Source organism: Pyxicephalus adspersus, chromosome 4, assembly GCF_032062135.1.
Source record: "Pyxicephalus adspersus chromosome 4, UCB_Pads_2.0, whole genome shotgun sequence".
Lineage (NCBI taxonomy): Eukaryota > Metazoa > Chordata > Amphibia > Anura > Pyxicephalidae > Pyxicephalus > Pyxicephalus adspersus.
In genome coordinates, this window is record NC_092861.1 from 68,925,035 (window position 1) to 68,946,504 (window position 21,470).

General features: G+C 36.9%; 1 protein-coding gene across 4 annotated transcripts in view; it reads right to left on the reverse strand.

The window, feature by feature from the left end:
- Positions 1-6,693: 6,693 nt before the first annotated feature.
- The window catches only part of FILIP1 (filamin A interacting protein 1), an 84,398-nt gene continuing 69,621 nt past the window's right edge, over positions 6,694-21,470 (reverse strand). For 3 of the 4 annotated variants that reach the window (XM_072408536.1, XM_072408535.1, XM_072408533.1), the window contains 3 exons: positions 18,577-21,385; positions 15,090-15,311; positions 6,694-10,002 (listed from right to left, as the gene is read on the reverse strand). In XM_072408536.1, coding sequence (XP_072264637.1) covers positions 15,105-15,311; positions 18,577-21,385 — 3,016 coding nt within the window. In that variant the 3' untranslated portion in view covers positions 6,694-10,002; positions 15,090-15,104. The remainder of the gene's footprint in view (positions 10,003-15,089; positions 15,312-18,576; positions 21,386-21,470) is intronic. The other variant, XM_072408537.1, reaches the window with a different exon arrangement.

Consider the following 21,470-nt stretch of genomic DNA (forward strand, 5'->3'; position numbering starts at 1 on the left):
TGTGCAAGGCAGGTTCTGTATTGCAGGAGGGAAAGGTTATGTCTCTTAAATAAAACAAACTCACCTGCCTGTTCACAGATTATTAAAGTAGAAGTAAACTGGGGTAAAAAACCTCACTCACCTTTACCTTTGCAGATCCATCACTCCCTCCAGGGGTTTCCTGGATCAGGTCCCACGCCATCCCGGTATCCTCCTTTGTGCCGCTACGGAGAACGCCCCATCCTTGCCCTTCTTCCTACATCACCCAATATCACAGGTGTTATATAGATGGGGAAAAAATACTGATCTTATTGTGCATGCGTGAGATCAGCATTTTTTTTTCATCCTTTTGAAGAAAAAGCTCCTTCTGCGCATGCCCTAAAGCAGCCAAAAGCCTCCTGGGATCCATGACCTATGTATCCTGGGAGGTGCTCTCATTCTGTCCCCCCAAACCTAACCCCCCCAAATAATGACATTTTTACCCTATATAAAAGGGTTGTCTACCCTTTGATGTAAGGTATGAATCTTAGTTTAGCTTTAAACGTACTTTTCCTTGCTGTTGCCCACATTATCACTCAGCCTTTTCCGTGTTCAGGATAGTCAGCCATTTTGATTGGCCAGGTTGGGATGTCATAACTTCTGCATGTATGCATGGAAGTTTGTTTGTTCCTGGCAGCCAGCTATGCATGTGCATCTTAGTGTACACTATAGAGAAGATTTCACATTTTTATTTTATGGCAGAAGAAACATAGACTGTCCCTTGCCGCCTGCTTGTAACTATGGTTCCAATTTAAAGAATACCCAGGCAGACATACTGTACAAAAGTATTGTTATCAAAACCCCTAGGAGGAACTAAACCCTTACCTAACAAATAGGAGATCAGGCAGAAGTACAGGCAATGATTTTTCCAAAATAAAATAACCTTTCCTGTAATCACAAATACATTCACCTGTCCCTGTTCTGTCACATGTCATCTTCTTCCTGGTTCTGATCTTTAGCTATCCTTACTGGCTGAGATGACAAATTTCCCACACATACTTATCCTGTCCCAGCAGCCTGGGGAATGCCTACATACCTGGCACAAGCTCAGTGTTTTCATAAAAGAAGGCAGTGATCAGGCAGGAAAGTATGTTTCATTGCAGAAGGGGCATTACCTGTTCAATACTGAACCTGCCTTTTTGCAGAACTATAGTTCCATTTTATGTATGCCTGTAGACCTGGCAAAAGCGATCTAGCACCCCTCCCATCTATGTTGGCAGTAGACAATAGGGATGTCACTGCTTTCCATCTCAAAAAGCTAGAGGATGCCAGAGGTTCTAATACAGATTCCTGATACATTTGGGGCCAAACAGCGATCTGTATTTATATTTGTCAGTAGAGTAAAAATAACTTAATCTTTACTTTAAATCAAATACATTGCTATGGCTGACTTTTAAAGGAACCCCATTTGTTTTTATGTGCCTGCAATCAATTGAGATCATTTAAACTGAAAGCTCTATTTGTCTTTTACATGGAACTCCAGAACTTATCTCCCCACCAAATATTATCAATGTAAAAAATGACATAATTTCTGCAGTCTTTGTTATTCCATTGACATTACAGCAGTTTTCTCATCTCTCTGCAGTGGAACGTTCAAATACCCCCAAGAGAGGCTGAGTGTTGTCACCATGTTGGAGGCTCTGTCTGCTAATGCACTGCAGCTGCTCTTCCTCATCTGCTTCGATGTCAATCAAGATGCTGGAACCAGCCAGGGAAGCTTTCCACAATATACAAAGCAAAGGTTGAAGAGCTCTAAGCTCAACACATTACACTTGTGTTAATAAAATATTAGTTTTATCAAAAAAATACAAAAAGGCAAACTTCAAATAATAACCAAATATTTTGCATATTATTTCATCACCAGTTACATACACATAATTTTAGCTCCGGCATAACCATCCACAACATCCGATGTGTGATTTGGTTGTCATAAAATTGTTTTATATACTTAAGGTTTAAAAATTGAACAGTGATACATTTGTCGAATTGGCAAATGTACTGTGAAGTATACTACAGAGTGTTAATTTTGTGTACTATTATGTTTTTGTGTTTACAGGCAAGGTCACAGGCAAAACTGCTGATGAATGGAGTCTGTTAGGGTTACTATGAGGCCAACAGGTGGTGAGTATTGTGAATGCAAACTAAGGTATTGGTTGGTGGTTCAGCTTATACCTTACTTGCCTTTGTGGTCTAATCCTTTCTCACAATAGTATGACAAACGGAGGAACACAATGAAACCAGGTAAGTTTCATGCAGTTTGTGAGTTCAGCTTTAATCTTACCAGTTATGGTATTCTCATGAATCTTTTATGACAGTGTCTACATTTCTACTCACTCACTCTACTCACATTTCTTGTACTGCATGAGATAAATAATTCTCTAAATCAATAAAAATGTACTTTCCACCACTTAAAATCTATAGTATTAGTATCCTTTGATCCAAATTAGGTGGCAATAAATAGAACCTCCTTAGAATGTATGCACATGGAACCTGTAATATATAAACCTCAGATTTGGAGAGTCTGGAGTCCTATATTCTGCCACAATCAAAGCTGTTCTCCAAAGCCATCAGAGAGATGGTTGTGACTAGCAAAGTATTTATCAAGACCATTACATTATTTAACAACTGATCATTCTAATTTAAGAAAGTAAGTAGCAAAGATTTCAAGCACCTACTATGTCATAGTGATTGGCCAGCTCTACAGAGTCAGAGTGTAATTGGTTGGTGCTAAAACAAGTCTTCAAGAACCCAAAAACATATTGCAGGATCTGCAGATACCTTATGTAACAGTTGGCAGTATTGGCAGATACATCTACAGCAAAAGATATTATCCTAAATTAACTTGTTTGGAAGGTGTGTTTGAAAAAGCATTTCCTGTCCATAAGCACAAGACTACAGATTGTCATTGTACATACAGTATAGTCAAAGACCTGGTTTCTGTAATAGTTTGCTATGGACTAATGAATCAAAGAAAACTATATTGGGCCGCAGTTACAATAGACATGTTTGATGCAAACTGAAAACAATATTTCAGGAAAATAACTAAAAACAGACTGTAAATCTTACAAATGAAAAAAACAGCCCTTTGCCTTTCGTGTTCTGTTACTTGTATCTGAATTCAGCATTAATGGCCTTTAAAGTTTAATTCTGAGCAAAATAAAAATGTACAAATACAATGTAATCTGTCATTGGCAGTAACACAGCAATTGTTTTCCCTCGTGTTTTTTTTTTTTACTTGTTAATCCATCACAAACTGATCACAGCAGAATAAGCAGTACACAGACAAAAATTACCTGCCCCCTCAATCAGTGGATCCTGCCCAGGGAGCTGGACCATGACAAGTATGCAGAAAGCCATAAACCATGGGACTCTATTATTAAGGATTCACGAAATACGAGCTTGTGGAAACCCTGGAAGGAGCTGATTATCCCAGCACAATGGAGAAGATATTCAGTTGTTAAGGTTATATTAAAAGCATTTAAACATTTAAAGCAATTAACATGATTTCTGTAGGAATTTGACTTGGGTTTGATTTGAGTAAATTGGCCAAGGAACAAACTTACACCAAATGTCAAGCCAAATCCTGGAATGGTTAAAGTTAAACCCTAAAGTTTTCCCTACATCTGGATAGATTTCTGGAACATTGCCTGCCAGTGTTTTAGCTGGAGTATATTGCATTAAACCGATGAAAATATGTTGAACAAACAGCACCACTTGCAAAATTTTTTACTGAAATAGGGATAAAGGGAAATTATTGCGGATACCAGTGAGTGACCAACCGTGGCCCAGGTGCACCCACAGTCACATACAAGGCTGCAGTACATCTAGACTATGATGAGAAACTTTGCTGAGTTTAAGTGATTGGCAGTCTGCAAGCTTAGATCCTTCTAGGCAATATCGTGGGATATCTAGATTGCCGCTTTGTTGGAAGTAAAGCAAAAAAGACAGATTTCCTCTGACTGGAGGGTACAACCTGCTCTGTTTCTTTTGATGATCACTAATAATGCAACACTCCAATAAAAGACTAGGTGGACTGAGGAGATGGTAGATTAAAAAAATGCAATTTATATGCCTGGAATGGTGACCACAGAGAAAAAATATGTCCTGCCCAAGGGTCACAGCTTAATCTCAGACCACATTCTGCAAGCAAAATGGATTATAGCAAGGGAGTTCCAGCACCCTCTGTTTGTGCTACCGGTAGTATAATATTTGGGAGTGCACAAACTGTTGACACAGCTTTAATGATAGGATAAAGAAGAATTGCAGTAACAGCAGGAAAAACTGCACCATCATTTGGATGATGGTCAGACCTGATACATACCTCCTATACCTTCCACATGACCTTAAGAGTCTTCTGTTTGTTATGTAGTTTCAAGAGGAGCGAATATTATTATTAAATGGTATTTATATAGCACAAATATATAATCCAGCACTGTACATTAATTGGGGTGGCAAATGACAGTGACACAAGAGGAGGAGGGCACCCTGCCAAGAAGAGTTTACAATCTAAGAGATGAAATCAATGATACACTTAAAGACAACACTGCATAAAGCAATTCTTTTAAAACCAATTCAAAATCCAAATAGCCTATCCAACCTGCTGTGGATTTCTCTGGTAACATGAACACCCAAAAGTGAAGACTGGGGAAAATGATTCAACCACCTGTATTTTATTCTACCTACAAAGACACCCAAAGTGTCAGACAAGACAAAATAATCTACTTAAAGTGATTTAATCAGTTTTCCAATATTGTTTATGTATCCCATTCCTACCTACCGTAGCCCCAGGAAGGCTAGTACCTAACTTATCTAGGACATGATGGAGGGAGACTTTATTTGGATGTTTTACAGAAGATCTAATAGGATACATGGTAAACACTTCCCTGGAGCTACAGCCATGCTGTAACCTCTTCTTGTCTACTTGTGTGCTTTACCTACTGCCAGCTGCTGGGATCTATGTACATTCCTCATTATCACTTAAATACTCTTTAAGAAACTGCCTGGTCTTTGTGTTCATTGACTTGCAGTTTTACATGCATAAAGGGGTACAATTTCTTGTATTTGATACATTTTGTTTGCATTGCTAACCTTCCGGTTTGCATTTAAATAAATGTTTTGTGTGTAAACCATTATGCTGGATTTGCGTCTTTTCCCTGTCCTCCATCAAAAAATCCATGCGCTCTGTCATTCATCTTCAGAAGCCCTAATAGAGTAAGAATGTCTTTATCATAGTTTTAATTTTGCTGGAAATAATAAGTTTGGATTTGATTAAGTTTCTTCAGGATAAGCTGATCACCTTTCCCACTGAAAATACTGAACATACCTTAGGTTACTGGCTTAAGACTGAAAAGCCAATCATTGGAGGCTACTGGATGGGTTTTTAGATGAATGGTCTTGTACACTGATGTTCACATTTCTTTACTTTATCTTTTTTAGAGAATGATTAAAATAATGTGTAATTTGTGTAGTAATCTATGTGTGATTTTGTAATTGCCACAGTAGTAGAATATGGGCCAGACCTGTTACCAGGGGGAAGCAAAGGAACTGTCAGTTTAAACTGAACTGAAGTAATGTTGCTTATGTATGTTGTCCTGCAGATTCATCTAGTCTTTACTTGAAATAAAGAAGTAAGTGTACTTTTCCTAAGTACAGTGTTGCCTTGCAGTGCTTAATTCAAATTTTATTGAAATGTTTGCAAGTAGTGCTATGGGTGATAGCTAAAGTTATGTTTTTCATTGAAAGCAGGATTGAAAAGTAAAAATGTCACCAGCAACTCCTTAAAGAGTGGCAGCCAGTCTGGCTCTGGCCATGAGTGCAGAGTAAAGCTGCGTACACACTTCCAATTTTTGTCGTTGGAAAGGATCTTTCACGATCCTTTCCAACGACAAGGGAGTGCACGATGCATGAACGGTGCTGTACATACAGCACCGTTCATGCTCTATGGAGAGGGGAGGGGGAGAGCGACGGAGCGGCACCCTGCTGCGCGCTCTCCCCCTCCCTTTCATTAGGATCGGCTGTCGTCCATCGTCCGTGGATCCGGCAGGTCGGTCTTCCGGACGATGGACGACACCGACTGTACACACGTCAGATAAAAATCTGACGTGTGTACGTAGCTTTAAGGTTCTTACTGTTAGATCTCACGTGATACAAAGATGCCATACTATGCCCAGGTGTTGTATTGTGGACTGCAAGTTACCATTGTCCCCATTTTTTTCAGAGCACCTGTGACAATATATACCTTTTACCCCTCAACTTAAAATCCAGTGAAAGGACTGTTAGCATTGCAATAGCTATGAATCAAAAGTTTCAACAGAAACTGCAAACATAGAATGGATTTGATTGCAGGAATAAAAACTTTTGCCAAACAATACCAATCAATTCAAATAGAAATTCATTTCAGGCTTGCTAGATCACACAGCTTCCCCCATGATAGCATATCTTCTTCATTCTTGGAGAGCTTTAATAAATCAGGCCCATTTAAGTAAATGTGTTTGAGAATAAGGTATTTTTCATGCTACAACATGTAGATATTACCTTTTTTTCTAGTGAAGGTAGAATATGTAAGTAAACAAATATTCCAGAAAACACAGGCAGATATTCTTCCTATACTTTTTAGATGTCCTTCCTATTGTATGTAATACAAAAGGTACATTAAAACTCTACATAAACCTGAAGCCTTTTATTTGAAAAGATTTATTTTCAGGTGCATTTTCTAGAGACATTTAACTTTTTTTGTTCACCTTCTGTAAACAAAATATTAAACCAATCTACTTTTTTACTACAGCATATATTCACAATGTGCCCTGTATTGGCACAATTTGAGTCTAAAAAAACACAACAATAATATATATACAGTTGAACAATTACATATGTGATATATGTACAGGTGTTAAATACATATACAAATCCATCAACATTTTGGCCAGTTTATTATAAAACATTTAAACAAAATTCACAACAGAGAATAAAGATGTATATGCCGTTCTCTATTTAGAAATCCGTGATTTATAATTTATTTAAAAAACTGACATACAAAGGATGCTCAATGTAGTCACCTGCCTTCCAGAGCTACTATATTTAGAAATCTTTGATTAGATACCAGCTAAATTTAGACACTTGTGATACAATGTCTGCTCCATATAAACATCTAAAGCCTCTATCAAAAAACTCACATTATCACATTTGTACTTGCTTTCATTAATTGCATAGTGGTAATAAAATAGTGCACTTTTTATCTTGTTTTCATTACAAACCCCAGGTAAATACCCTTGGCTTTTTTGGTTTCATACATACCTTTACTTCAGTTTATAAAATAAAATCAGAATTAACATACTTTTTTTTTTAATTCTTTCTCTGCAAAAAAAGAATCCAATCAAATGTATGTATTACCATCTGCATTCTGTCAACCATATTATGGCCTACATAGACAGGCTTTTGTGTATGTGGCATCCTTTAAGATCCTTCTGAGATTAGGAATTATTGACAGGTAGATGGTTGGCAGGTTGCCTTGCAATTTTACTCCTCCAGATGGTTTTGCATGCCATCAAAACTAGAAGCAAACAAAAGCCCATCTGCATTTGCCTATATAATTGACAGTCATAGAGGAGCAACTTTTAGTCTAGAACCTTTTAGAAACACCTACTGTAGACTACAACATTGTGTCCAACTCAAGACTCTCCCAACTCAAGATAAGTGTTAGAACTTCTGTTGGTTTTTTATTGCAGTCTTTGACTCCCACTGCAAAAAATCTCACTTCTAGGTCCTTCTACTCCAGTACAAGTATTGAGGCTAACCTTTCCTGCTTTCTTTAAAAACTGCTGCCAGTGATCTTGCTGGTGGGGTGTATTATTTTTTGTTATCTCTGTGACACCTTGTCTTTGGACTAGGAAATACCTTAATTCTTTAAAAAAGGCATACTGGAACAATCCCAGCACTTTCTAGACCACTTACCTGGAAACCTCAGGAGTCAGCATTCTTTGCTCATTCAACATTTATTGACCTAGGTTATGAATTTCAGTATAAAGGTGATAGCAGAAAAAAGTGTTAAAAATGATTACGGTATATGCTCTGTCAGTTTTAGACAGTAATTTCTGCAAGTAAAATTATTTACAGTCTATGAAGGTACACACACAATCACACAATCATTCTTTAATTGTATAAAACATTGCTCATATTGAAAGCCACAAACACTGTGAAGCAATATAACTCCTAGGTAAAGACGTGGCTACTACACCTCCCAAAACCTGAATTTTCACAGCATGTGCCACAAACAAGACCTTATTAACTATAGTTGTTATAGCTATATATGCAAGTAGCTATATATGTGTATATATATATATATATATATATATATAGCTATATATGCATGTAGGGTCTGACAGTTCTGGCATGCACTAGGATGAGAGTTTAAAAATATTTTTAGGTGGTACAGGGTCCAGTGTACACCCAGTTTTTAACTAATTCATTCATTAGAATATATATATATGTATTTCGTGTAGAACTAGCACAATTACAAGAATCAGAAGAAGCCTACTTTGAATTCCTGTGCAACATTACTCAGACTGGATAAAAAAGCGCCAGTATTTAGAACCAATCAGGCTCTGCTGCAGTTCTTGTACAGACGGTGAACATGCAAACAGAATAAAAGATTTTATCACTGACTTAATTGGTGTGCTGCTGCTCCATCATCCAATCAGTGGGCTGGGGTGTTATTATTGAAACTGTACTGCCATTACAGGGAAGTAAAAGAGATATAGTTCAACTATGTGATAGGAATTTGTAGAACATAATACTGTCCAAAAATACTTGCAAATTATTTGGCAAGCAGAACACTTACTATGTGTATTTAATAATTTTGTGTCGCTGTTTGCCTGGAGGCAAGTTCCAACAAAAAAGCAAAGTAGCTGATATACTGGGTACACTTTAGGCCCACATCAGATTAATGAACAGGCACAATTGCTGCTTAAAGCTTAAAACTTTATTTCCAATTATGGAGGTTGAATTTTATTTGCTGGGTGGGTTAATACTTTTGGCACTGACTGCTGGGAGTTTTTTTATGTAAACGTGTTATACACATTAAGGAGTTAAATGTGTAATAACTGCCAATGGTAAGGGAACCACACATCAACCGAAGAAATAATCAGAGTCGGTGTTGCTCTACATTAGATCTAAAGTTAGGGCCATCACTCAGTACAAACCCTTACCGTAGCTGGCCACAGAGGCTCGGGTTTAAGACATTAAGAATTTAGGAGTTAATCGTTTTCTTCTTGTTTTTTCATACTTTTTTGTAATCCTGAAAAGTTAAACTTCCCCGAACCCCCCATAAATCTGTGGCCATAGGTCAGTACAGATCTCTAGCAAATATCTGTTATGCACACATGAAGTCAGTGCTGAATGGAATATTCCCTTTATTTAATATCTGTGGCTTAAAGTACAGTTGCACAATGTTGTTAATTAAAGCTTTTAATTTCTACCCTCATTAACTGTATCAGTGACGATCAAATTCCCACACAAAAATCAATTATTTACTTCCATACACATACTAAATTTATTTCTTTTTTTATTAAACCACATTTACTCCTTCATTTTTAACCTGTGCACATTAGTGTGCTCTGTTAAATAATTCTTCCAGATTATATCATTCTGTTTTGATAGACTGTTGTTCAAGGCATTTTATTATGAAAAATACAATATTGGTGAAAAAGCCACTTGGAAAAAAAAATCTGGAAAGATATAAAATAAGTTAAGATTGCTTAGAAAGAATTTCTTAAAAAATTACTTTTCACAAAATTCTGCAGATTCAGGACAAAAAAAAAAAACATTTTCCTTGATGTGTCAGTAGCATAGTCAGTAATCAAGATCTTGTCTTGTTGAACATCCCAGAAAACATCCACAGGAGGCTGAATTCAGTAGAAGTGCATCAATTCATGTTCCCTCATATACGTCATCTAGTGTTCATGCGTAGCTGATGGATAACAATGCTCTCTGGAAAAGAAAAAATAATCTGATTTATGCTTCTTGTGATACAACAGTGAACTCAGTTCTGAATAAGATCCTTTTTTTTAGTTTACAAATAGGGAGGTAATATTTTCTGCTGTGCAAAAAGGAGTCTCAGTCACCAAGAAGCAAATCTTCAAGTGGCACCACGTGACATCTATTTGCCTATTGCCTTCTATATGCCTGTTGTCACTTAGCTCAATGCATGTGGATGTTCTTAAAGCTTGAAATACCATGACCACAGATGAATGCTCTAAAGCACAATTGCAGCTAAAGTTTTTATCATGGAGAGAGAAGACTAGAAGAAAGGCATTAAAGCCAACCTAAACCAAGAGATTATGTAGGATGCCATTATTGAATTTATCCTTGGCTCTAGTAGTTTCAGGCCACATAGATGTATGTTCAGGTGTGTGGTTATGTAAGGCCATCCTTTTTTTTTTCCAATGGGCTATTTACTATATGGCAGTAAATGAAGCAGATGCACGTGTTTGAATGTCTCTTTACCTTTGCTTTGCAATGCACAGTACTATGCATTCTGGTCCAATGCACTGCAGGTTCACTAGTAAGTTGCACGTGGAGTGCAAAACTTAATTTGCATACTTGTTCTGGATCAGTAATTTGGAAAGTATTAAAGGCAGAGGATAAAAACATCAACCAAGCTAGCTGTATTTTTTTAGAACCAAGCAAAGGCAGTGTTAAAATCCCTTGGTTTAGGTCTGCTTTAATCACCTGGCAAAGTAATGCACTCTAAGTACTTGCTCTAAGCACTTTGAAGTCAACTTTGAAAAAGAAACCCCAAAAAATTAATAGTGAAATAGATAATTACACCGGTCACAAAAAAAAGTTATTAAACTGTCCTGTTTTTTCCAAATGCATGCTTAGTGCTCATGCATACAAACTGGATGTAGAAGTATATATATTTCACTTGGTTTCCTTCTTGTCCATTGGAAATAATTATCTTGGTGAAGTATTACAGTATACATGGTAAGCAAGCATCACTTATGTATGAAAACAACCTAAAAGCATTTTCTAAATATACTGAACCTGTAAAAAACCTTGTAAAACAAATTGCAATATCTTTTAAAAGTTGTAAAAATCCAACTAAAAATATGGTAAAAATGCACAGATATTACCTACAATAAAAACCAAATGTTAATTATAGTAATTAAACATCTAGAAATAGAGGCCAGCTAATATATGCAAATTGTAATGTTTACTATGCACATGGGCTCAGTTTAAGTTTCACTGCCTAAAATCTGGCACTTACTCACAATGATCAAGAACATAGGTAAGCAATACATCAAACATTATATTAGAATTTTATTTTTATGTATATTATATTTATTATATAAACATAATTCCAATTAAAATACATTATTTCTTTATCGGTGCTGGTAGGCAAATTCCATCATTCACCAAGCCTACAAACCCTTAGGAAAATAAACAGGAAATGACTTCCCATAAACTTAACAAACTGGTATGGCAGACTACATTTATTATAATAATCTTTATTTCACCTAAAACGGGTTTTGCATTATCATTAAAGCCTATGAGCATTCAAAATCCACAGTTCAAATTCAGGTCAGGAGAAGATCACTTGGTAATTCATTCTGAAGTATCTCAAAAGTGTCTCAAATTGAAAACATTGACCTAAATAGTTAAAAAAAAATGCTATCAAGTAGAGGTGCCTGTTAGCAGCAGGTGGAGCAGCCTGCTGCCCTATACATTACACCTGAATGCCAGGCCATTGTGATCTGCAAAACTCTACACACGTGCAATAGTTGTCGTTGGAAAGGATCCTTTCCAAGGACTGCACGATGCATGAACGAGTGCTGTACATACAGCACCGGTCTGCTCTATAGAGAGGGGAGGGGGAGAACGACAGAGGGGCACCCCGCTGTGCGCTCTTTCCCTTCACTTTTATTACGAACATTCGTCATCCATCGTCCGTGAATCCGCCAGGACGGTGATCCAGGCGATGGGCGCTGTACACATGGCAGATTCTCGTCCGATATCAGCCCTGACCCGATTATCAGACGAGAAGCATTGCAAGTGTGTACGGAGCGTAAATGGTAGCTCCGTAGCTCTACTTTGGTAAACAAAAAAAATATAATATTGAATTGTGTCAGTTGTGCATCATCTGCAGTAGAGATGTCTGGTTTGCTGAGAAACACCATATAGGTTAATTACTTCTAAAGGGATGCAGATACTGCAGATCTCCTCATCAGAGCATGGGAATTGCTCTGATTGTAATGAGCATCTAGTTGTAATGAATTAGATGTTTCTATTCAGGATTCATTCAAAGGACATTGTGGAATAAGCAGCTTTTTTCCTCAGAGAAAGACATGGTTCTGCAACTAAATATGTAATATCCCTTCAATGTACATAGATTACCTAGAGAGGATTCCATTTTTCCAACAAAAGTGTTAAACTTTGTATGCATTCAGTTTCAATGCTTTATTGCATGAGCGTTAGTTTGCGTTACATCATACGCTAATTTTTTATGTAATTATGAGTGGCCTGTGAATGTGCTCTGACACTTCTTAGGTACTGTAAAGCTTACAGTTTCCACCCCCTTCACAGTACTATTAGTCCATCACTAAGCTAATCTGTCAATGGCCAATAGGAATGAACAGGACGTTGGGAGAGCTAGGCAAGCTCCAACACTACCATAAAGCATCAGAACTTTGTAGATCCAAACAACTCTGCATTTGGCATATCAACCTGCACTTATTACCTGACAGCAAGCATGGATAGCCAAGTCTAGGGACTAGGTCACTAAGGACAATTTCTTTTCTCTATTTATAATTAGCAGTCCTCGTATGGCATTAAACCCTTCCCTACCTCACCCAAAATGATTACTCTTATGGACAGAGTTCTGCCCTATGATGTAATGGACTAAAACTACTCCCTGAGAAAGTAGTTTCAGCAATTACTATAGATTGCTTTAGGAAAAAAACTGAATGTTTTTCTAGAAGCACAGAATATAACTGGGTATTAAGGTTTTAAAGTAAAGATAACTGGATTCAGGGAACATCCAATTGCCTCATGGAATCAGGAAGGATTTTTTTTCCCCTGTTGGAGCAAATTGTACCGGGGTTTTTCTTTGTTCCTCTGGATCAACTATGACTATGGGGGTTTATTTCTGGGATATGTTTATATCCCTGGTGGTTAAACTTGATGGACCACTACTACAACATCTTTGTTTAAAACTCACTGTTGGATCACTAATGATTGTTCCCCAATTTACTGTAAAAATGGAAATCAGTAGGGTACACTCCGTCATTCGCCCCCTCTATAGAATGGAAAAGCACAGCACTCATTCAATTTTTCCCCAGTTGACTAACAAAAAATATGGTGTAAGTGTAGCATTCCATACCATTTTGAAGATCATCCATTTGTATAACTCTTATATTTGTAATTATTTGTACAAAAGTCGCAAGTTGAAGGGCCAGGGGTCAGATTTTTCCTAAATGCTTCCTCTACACTTTTAATATTGGTGTGTTATAATAATAAAACAATTTTAAATTGAGCCAAAATATAGATATGAAGAAATTAAGAAAATAGATTAACAATAATTCAAATAATTAATTCAAATGTTGCAGGTTTTTAGACATAAACATCTCATGCAAAGTGATTGGATTCCTGTTGAGAACAAAGAGTAATTTTACAGTACAGAAAAAAAACCTTTGTAATCAGTATTAGTTTACTTTCCAAAACATATTGCAATTTGGTGTAAAGAAAATGATGTATAAAACAGTAATTTTGTGTTGAAGTTACGGCAACTTATAATTCTTATTAGAATTTGTTATTATCAATGGAATATTACATTTTGTTTTTGTACCTTGTCCCAAACATTTAATCAATACTCAGAAACTTTGTTGCTTAACTTATTAAAACCCAGTAAATCAGAGGAGGGCAGCATTTCATAAGTTTGTGGAAAGTAAACTTCATGTTGCTTTACTAATTATGCAGATCACATCTAACTAGAAATCAATGCAACACACAGAAACATGCGTTCCCACATCATATGCATTTTCATAGCACCTGGCATGCAGGTCAACCCATGCTGTAATAAATATCTAAAGTCTATAGAAATTTCTGTACTGTAACACAACAAGTCATTTCTAAAAAGCCATGGATTATAAAGGTCTTAGCTTCAACTCTTCTGTGCAAATATGAGGCATCCGGGAGTGGCAAGCTACAGAATTTCTACTGGTTTCAATCAACAATCTAATAATAACAACATGACATGCACTGTAGCAGCTCAAATATTTAATAATGCATTAAACTGTATTTGTCTACAAAATAAAAATTCTATTATGAATGCAACTGAATTAAGTTGACTTTAGCAGCAATTCAACATATTTGTAATCTAAATTGTTTGTTCAGATACAGGTGCTGTTTGTAACTGGCAGACACTGTTTATGTAGCACTTGCTAATATTTGGTATACAGTTTTTTTTAATGGTCTAACTTTGTCTGGATTGTGGAACTAATGATAACATATAGCTATTTTAAGGGTATGTAAAGCCAAAATATTTTTTTCTTAATTTTTAAAAAGGTAGGGAAGGGTAAAAACCTGCGATTAGGTTATTTTTTAAGTCTGTGTGACTGCTAGGGAGATTTCCTATCTTGTGTTGTCTTGGAGGCACAACAGAATATCAGGGGAAATCTTCCCACATGCCCATTTCAGATAATTTGCCAGCAGAATATTTCCCCGTACCTCTTGCTGTCATAACACTACTAAAATATTGATTATGCACACAAATTTTTGCCTTATGTGTACCAACTGATGGAGTAAAGCCACAAGATTCTGTTGGAACTGTCCCTGTTCTAGAAAATCACAATTGTTTTTTACAGTACAGAAATAGTTCTACTTCTCTCATTTTGAGACACATGGTTACTTTTTTTATTGTTATTTTTAACAACTAGATGACAGAAAGTCAATGGCTCACCAAGCCTGCCGGTCCTTTTGGAGAGCAGAGAGGTGAACAAATAAGAAGTCATTGATTAGTACAGAACTTTGATAAACAGGGAACTGCTTTTCATGGTAGCAGATCCACCTGCACATACCCCTGAGGCTTAGCCTCAGCCCTTCCCCCCTCCCAGAGGGGCAGAGCTGCTGGCTGGCGACTTCTTCAATTCTATTTTCATAGACTGACTCTCGCCACGTGGCTCAAATTTTGAATGATTTCCTGCTCCTGGCACTGCCATTATTGGCTTTACTGCTTTCATACCTTTTGCCATGGGAATGCGGGTATGGGTGTGGCGTTGGGATGACCCATCCTGTGTTGTCTTAAAAGAAAAATAAATACAAATTAAAAAGAAGTATCATGAGCATTTATAAAACACAAAATGAAAATTTTTATACCATCTCCTGAAAATGAATGCAATAAGATGATATTGTTTAATTAAGAAATCATTATTCTACACCTTCATGCAATCAAACTGAACAAAATCATTTATATCTAATTAGGACAATAATTTAATTATATCTAAAGCTAGATTTTTTTATCTAGGATAGGATAGGGTCAAAACCCTATCATGGAGTGGGAGGATTTATCTAAAAAAATAATTATAATCCATTGTTAGATGCCACTGGAACAATCTGAAGTGTTTCTATTTCCCTTCCATTCCTTTTACACTTTTAACAGCTTAACAATACATTTACTGTTGCCTAAAAAAAATAAAATATTTTTCTGCACTCTATCTTCCCTATAACCCAGCCCATGCTGCACCTTTACTACATCTGAATCTCTTCTCAGATCAACAAACCCTCCCATTACCACCGCTTTCTAAGTAGCCACATATTTTAAGAAAAAAAAAAAAGTAAAAAAGTTTTTTCAATTAACACCAACGACCCCATCCACCAGTATCTCTTCTCTCATGTGCTTTAGCCCTGTTTGTTTAGATGGAGTTACCTTTCTATCACCATCTCCCTTCCCTGCTCACTTGACAACTCCCCTCTGACTTACTTTGTGCTCCTTCCTCCACCCCCACCACTGCACTGACCAAACTGATCACCCTCTCCCTCTCCATTGGTTGTTTTTCTCTCCAAGTTCTAAAGAAATCCTCCCTTAAGCCTTCCTTTTTGGTCAATGTCCTTCTCAGAGCCCAGTCATTACAAACTTCTCTTCTTCTTTGGCATACAAAACCATTTAGGTGCGGATAACACCGATATCTACCTGTCTACTCCTGATTTGTTTCCTTCTGTTGTGAAGAAGGCTTCATGATGCCTGAAAACTCATTATCTCTACCTCCCCCAATCCGCTTATCCTTTAAAACCTCCCTATATCACTGGACCTGTAAAAATATAGCCATTTTCCTCACACCACAGGCATGCAGTTTTGGTGTCACTTTTGGCTATGCTCTTTCATTCTACTCTCCATACTGAGATCATTAAGTCCTATAAATCCTATACCTATAAATCACTCCAGAGCTTCTGTCCTGCTTATATTTCTGATGTTTTACAAAAAAACAACCCTAACCACTACCTACACACCAGTGACCAAATAATGACTTCATACCATCTTCTTCAGCAACAAGACTTCTCTAGAGCTGCCCCACTCTCTGGAATCCCCCACACCATCCCATTAGTTTTGCTCTTAACTTCAAAAGATTTAAAAGAAACCTCTGAAAACCCACTTCTTCATACTCGCCTGTCCATTTTCTCTCTCCCTTCACTATCACTAATTAGCCACAGTTCCACTTCTTCTATGTAATGTATACTATGCTCCCCTACCTCATTGATTGCAAGCTTGATTGGGCAAGGTTCTCTTCTCTAATTTGTGTCTGTTATGTATGCAGGCTTATCATCTCCATATCCTATTCATTGTGCGATGCTGCATAATATGTTGGTGCTTTATCAATAAAAGATAATAATTTTTACTACATTGTTGAATTCTGAGTGTAAAAGGGGCTGTTATTAAATCCCAGGGTCTTTCCAGTGGTCCCAATGGCTAAGCACACATAAAATATAGAAAAATATTCTGTATCAATAACAGTGAAATATAATGTGTAGCAGTACTGTACATTCATTCGGACACCACTGCAAATTACAGCCCATGCAGAATGGACACACAATGGGACAAAATGCTTTTTTATTTTATTGTTTTTTTTTTTTTAGAAAATTTACCATTGAAATGATGAATAGAAAATTAGTTTTTTTTTCATCTGGAGTTACTAGAATTTGGATGCTTTTAGCAAAGCATAGTTTGTTTTATGTTCAAAAGGGGGCTACTTCATTAAATGGACAAAGAACCTGGAAAACGTGTTCTCAAAGAAATCAACTTTTCAAGCAAAATGTTTAGTTGTTTAAAATTGGTATATAACTGTAGCAGTTAAATTTAGCTTGTAGAACAAAATAGCCTTTTGGATAATGCACTGGTCTGTTAGTCCTGGAGTCAGACATGCTGGCTACATAGTTGCTGAATCTGTGACAGCACAGAAGCATCACTTTGCTGGTTTCTATTGTGGTGAAGGCAAACCCAGCTGCCTGGATGAGTACAGAATTGTCCCATTAGTAAGATTACTTTTCCACTCTTCCTAAATGCAATGCTTAAAAATCAGATTTTCCCTGTAAACTTTTATTGGAAGCTTGAATCTAAATACAATTAATGCTGAACTACAGGCAAACAGATTAATGCACAGTTGACATACATACCCTATACATGTTTTGCCTAACAAATAATTTGTAATTTTCTCCAGCCAGTCGTCCAGGTCCTGCAGACTACAATGCAACACAACCTAATCCAAGACTGATGCCTGTCTGTGGCTGGACAATGAAGGAACAAGAAGTATATTGAGTAGGCGTGTTTATTTAGGCTAACTAAAATGTATCTATAGCCATTTTGTTTTTCTTGGATAGTGTAGGAAAGAATCAAAAAATTTAATGGGGGAATGGTTTTCAGCATGACAGCAAACAACAATGGTTCCGTGGAACCCTAGGATTGCTCCAGGGGATGCTGAGGGTTGCTTGAGCAATAAACATTTTGGATCTCTCAGGTCAGTTTAACTGATACTAATGATCTTTTTGGCTGATTATCTGATATAGTAATTATAGTAGGGTTCCTTGAGGACCCTTAAGGGTCCCCCAGTTAAAAATGTCGAGAAAAACTGTCCCAACCTTTTGCCACTCCATCCAAAATAAAATCTAATCTAATTTTTAATTTTTTTAGGCAGAGATAGGCTTTAAGCCAATTCTAAATAAAATAAAAGTAATAATTGTTTTTGATAAACAATGTTTAAAAAGATCCTTCTCTAGACAGATTTATATCATTATTCTAATTTTATTCTAAGCTTTAATATATATAATGGTAATAATATAGCAAAAAAAAAAAACCATACAAAAAAGTCTGTATCATAATGCACTTGAAATCTACATCATAAGTCTACATTATTTTACCATTGATATAGTTATCCACTTGTATTCTGTGCATCTTCTACATCTTCTACAGAACACTTCTAACTATGGCTAACTACTAACAAAACTAACTACTACTATCTAAATCCATATTTTAGGTTTTTCTTTTTCCTTGATAGACTGTTGCTCAATACTCACCACTGACTGGGTAGAACGTGTGGAAGATGTTGTGGCAGGAGTAATAGTGATAGAGCTAGTGACTTTATTTGTTGTAGATCTGGCAGACAGATTGGTTTTAGGTGATCGAAGCACAGTGCCAGTTGCAATATCCCTATTATCTGTAGCAACATTTAAAGGTCTAACGGTTATGACAGGGGTGGCTCCTTCCAAAGAACTGCCAGGATTTCTTTTAAACTGGGAGCCTAAATGAATATGAATTTTATTATCTTCTGTTGTAATTATGTTGGCATTAGCATTGTATTTTCTAATGGGAGTTGGCACAGTCTGTTTTTCAGGGGTAACCTTGAATACAGCACGACCCATAGTCATTTCTTGTGCATCTGGTGACACAGATATCTCTGGAGATGCAGCAGATGTTGATACTGTGAGTATCTGAATTGGTGATGTAGGTCTCTCCCCAAAATTGGATTTGGCACCCTCTGTAGCTTTTTCCCGTGAGAAAGTGGTTATTGTCACAGGGGACATTGCCCTTTCTGGGGATTTGGGACTGTCAGTGGCTTTAACTTTCTGACTCATGACAGCTGGAGAAGGAATAATTGTAATCCTTGGTTTCTGATTGCCTAAAGTTGGTATTACTGTAGTACTTGAAAAGAAGTCCTCAGCAGGTGGGCTAGTTATCTCCAGAGTAGCTGTGCTGTTTTCATGGTCTGGTGTCACTCTTATATGAAGAGGTTGACCTTGTTTCGGTGAAAGAAACACTTCACCATGGTTCCCTGGACTAGCATTTGGACGGATTGCTCTTTCCGGTGTTCCTGGAGTACCATTTTCTCTTTTTTTCATCCAAGGGATCCATGACTTCCGCATATTAATTTCATTTGTTGCAGGGGGGTACCTCTCCAAAACGGGTGACCTCTCTGCTGGTTTTTTAAGTCCAACTTGCCTTAAATTACTCATAATATGATTTTCCTCTTGGAAGGATTTTCTGATGAACACTGCTGGGGTTTCTTCTTCAACTAATTCGTTACTCATTACATCTGTCTGTACTCCTGTAGATGTCACAGGGACATCTACCATTCTTCTACCATTCATGCTGGGCCTGATAGCTCGGCTGTATCGTTTTGATACCTCTAACTCTTTTGTTAAATTCAGAACATCTTGTCCCATGTTTTTGTTTTTATTTTCTTCCTCTATAAACCTTTTCTGAAGGACTGAGTAATCAACCTGGAGTTGTGAAAGCTGGTCTTCTTTGTTCATCATATCATGAACTTTTTCTTTAAGTGCTTGTACCTCTGCTCTTAGGTCTCTGTTCTTAGCCTCCTCTACTCGGATTCTGTGCCTAAGTTCTGCCTCTTGACTTACAGCTTCTCCTTTCTCAATGGCTTTATTCTTTGCTATCTGACTTTTCAGTTCTTCAAGCTGCATGGAAAGTACATTAGCTCTGTCTTGCTCAGTTCTAAATTTCCTTTCTAGCTGATCATATTCATCTTCTGTCTTCATCAAGTCTCCCTCAACCACCTCCAACTGTTGAAGACGATTTCTAAGTCGGTCAATTTCTAAAAGCAACTCTTTTGTCTTGTTGTCCTCATGGTGCACAGTCTCAAAATTCTTCTTTGCCCTGCTACGTGCTGCTTCTCTTTCAGAAACTTCCATATTTTCTATTCTTTTCATCAGAAGTTCTACTGTGCAACTTAATTCATAATTTTTCTCATCCAGACTTCTCAGTTCGCTAATGGATTCATCTCGCTCTTTGGCCAAGTTAGATACTTTCTCTTCCATCTCAGATTTCAATTTCAAAAGTTTTTTGCTTTCATCTATAAGCTTCTCGGTTACCTCCATAACTTTACCTTGTTCAGTTTTTAAATTCCTGTTTAGATCATCAACTTTTCCTTCTTCCAATTTTATCTTTTCCATCATGATTTTTCTTTCATCAACAAGCATCACAGTAAAAGATTTTAACTTTGTTAAATCATCTTTTAAATTGTGCTCTGCTTTTTCCAGTCTACCCTCTACTGATTCTAATTCCTTTACTCGAGTCTTCACCAATTCAACTTCCTTGGTCAGCTCTCTTGTTTGTGCTTTTTCTTTATCCAACTTTAAATAAAGCTGAGAACATTCAGCTTTACTTTTCATAAAAGCCTCTTCTAATTTTTCTAATTCAGACATTCTTTTCTGCAGTTTTTCTACTTCCAGCTTCAGCTCCCGGCTCTGATGTTCTTCTTCATGGAGCTTCTTTTGTAGTTCTTTGCATTGTGTTTCTGTTTTAGTTATCTCCTCATCTTTTCCTTCCATTTCTAATACTCGCTTTCGTAAGTTTTCTACTTCTGCCATTAAACTTGAATTTCCACATTCTCCTTTGGCTATTTTTTCTCTTAGCTCTTTCAACTCCTCCTCAGTTTTGAGAAGATTCCTATTAGCTTCTTCCAATTCTTCAATTTTACGATTGAGACCCACCAACTTAAGTCGAAGCTGACGATTATTGGACTCCTGAGTAACCAGTTTTGTAGACATGTCTTCATGCTCTTGAGAATACTTGGAGGTTTTGTGCTCAAGTTCTAATTCCAATTTAATAACTTTCTGGCTGTCCTCGTTGGCTTTAGAACAGGCTGCTTTCAATTTTGTCTCCGCTTCTTGAAGCTGTGCAGTAAGGTCTTGAATCTTTTGGCTTTGTTGACCAAGCTGTTCAATATGCATTTGTCTTTCATCCACTAGCATGAGTGCAAAGGACTTCAACTTTACCAATTCATCTCTAACTTTATTAAGTCTCTTGGTATATTCTTTGTCTTTCCGCACTTGGTAAGCTTTTTCCTGCTCCAGTAACTTCTTTAACCTGTGAAAAAAAATCACATCAAATTGAATACGTCTTACTAAAACTAGGGCTTAAATATTTTGGTTTCTATACAAATCCATATTAT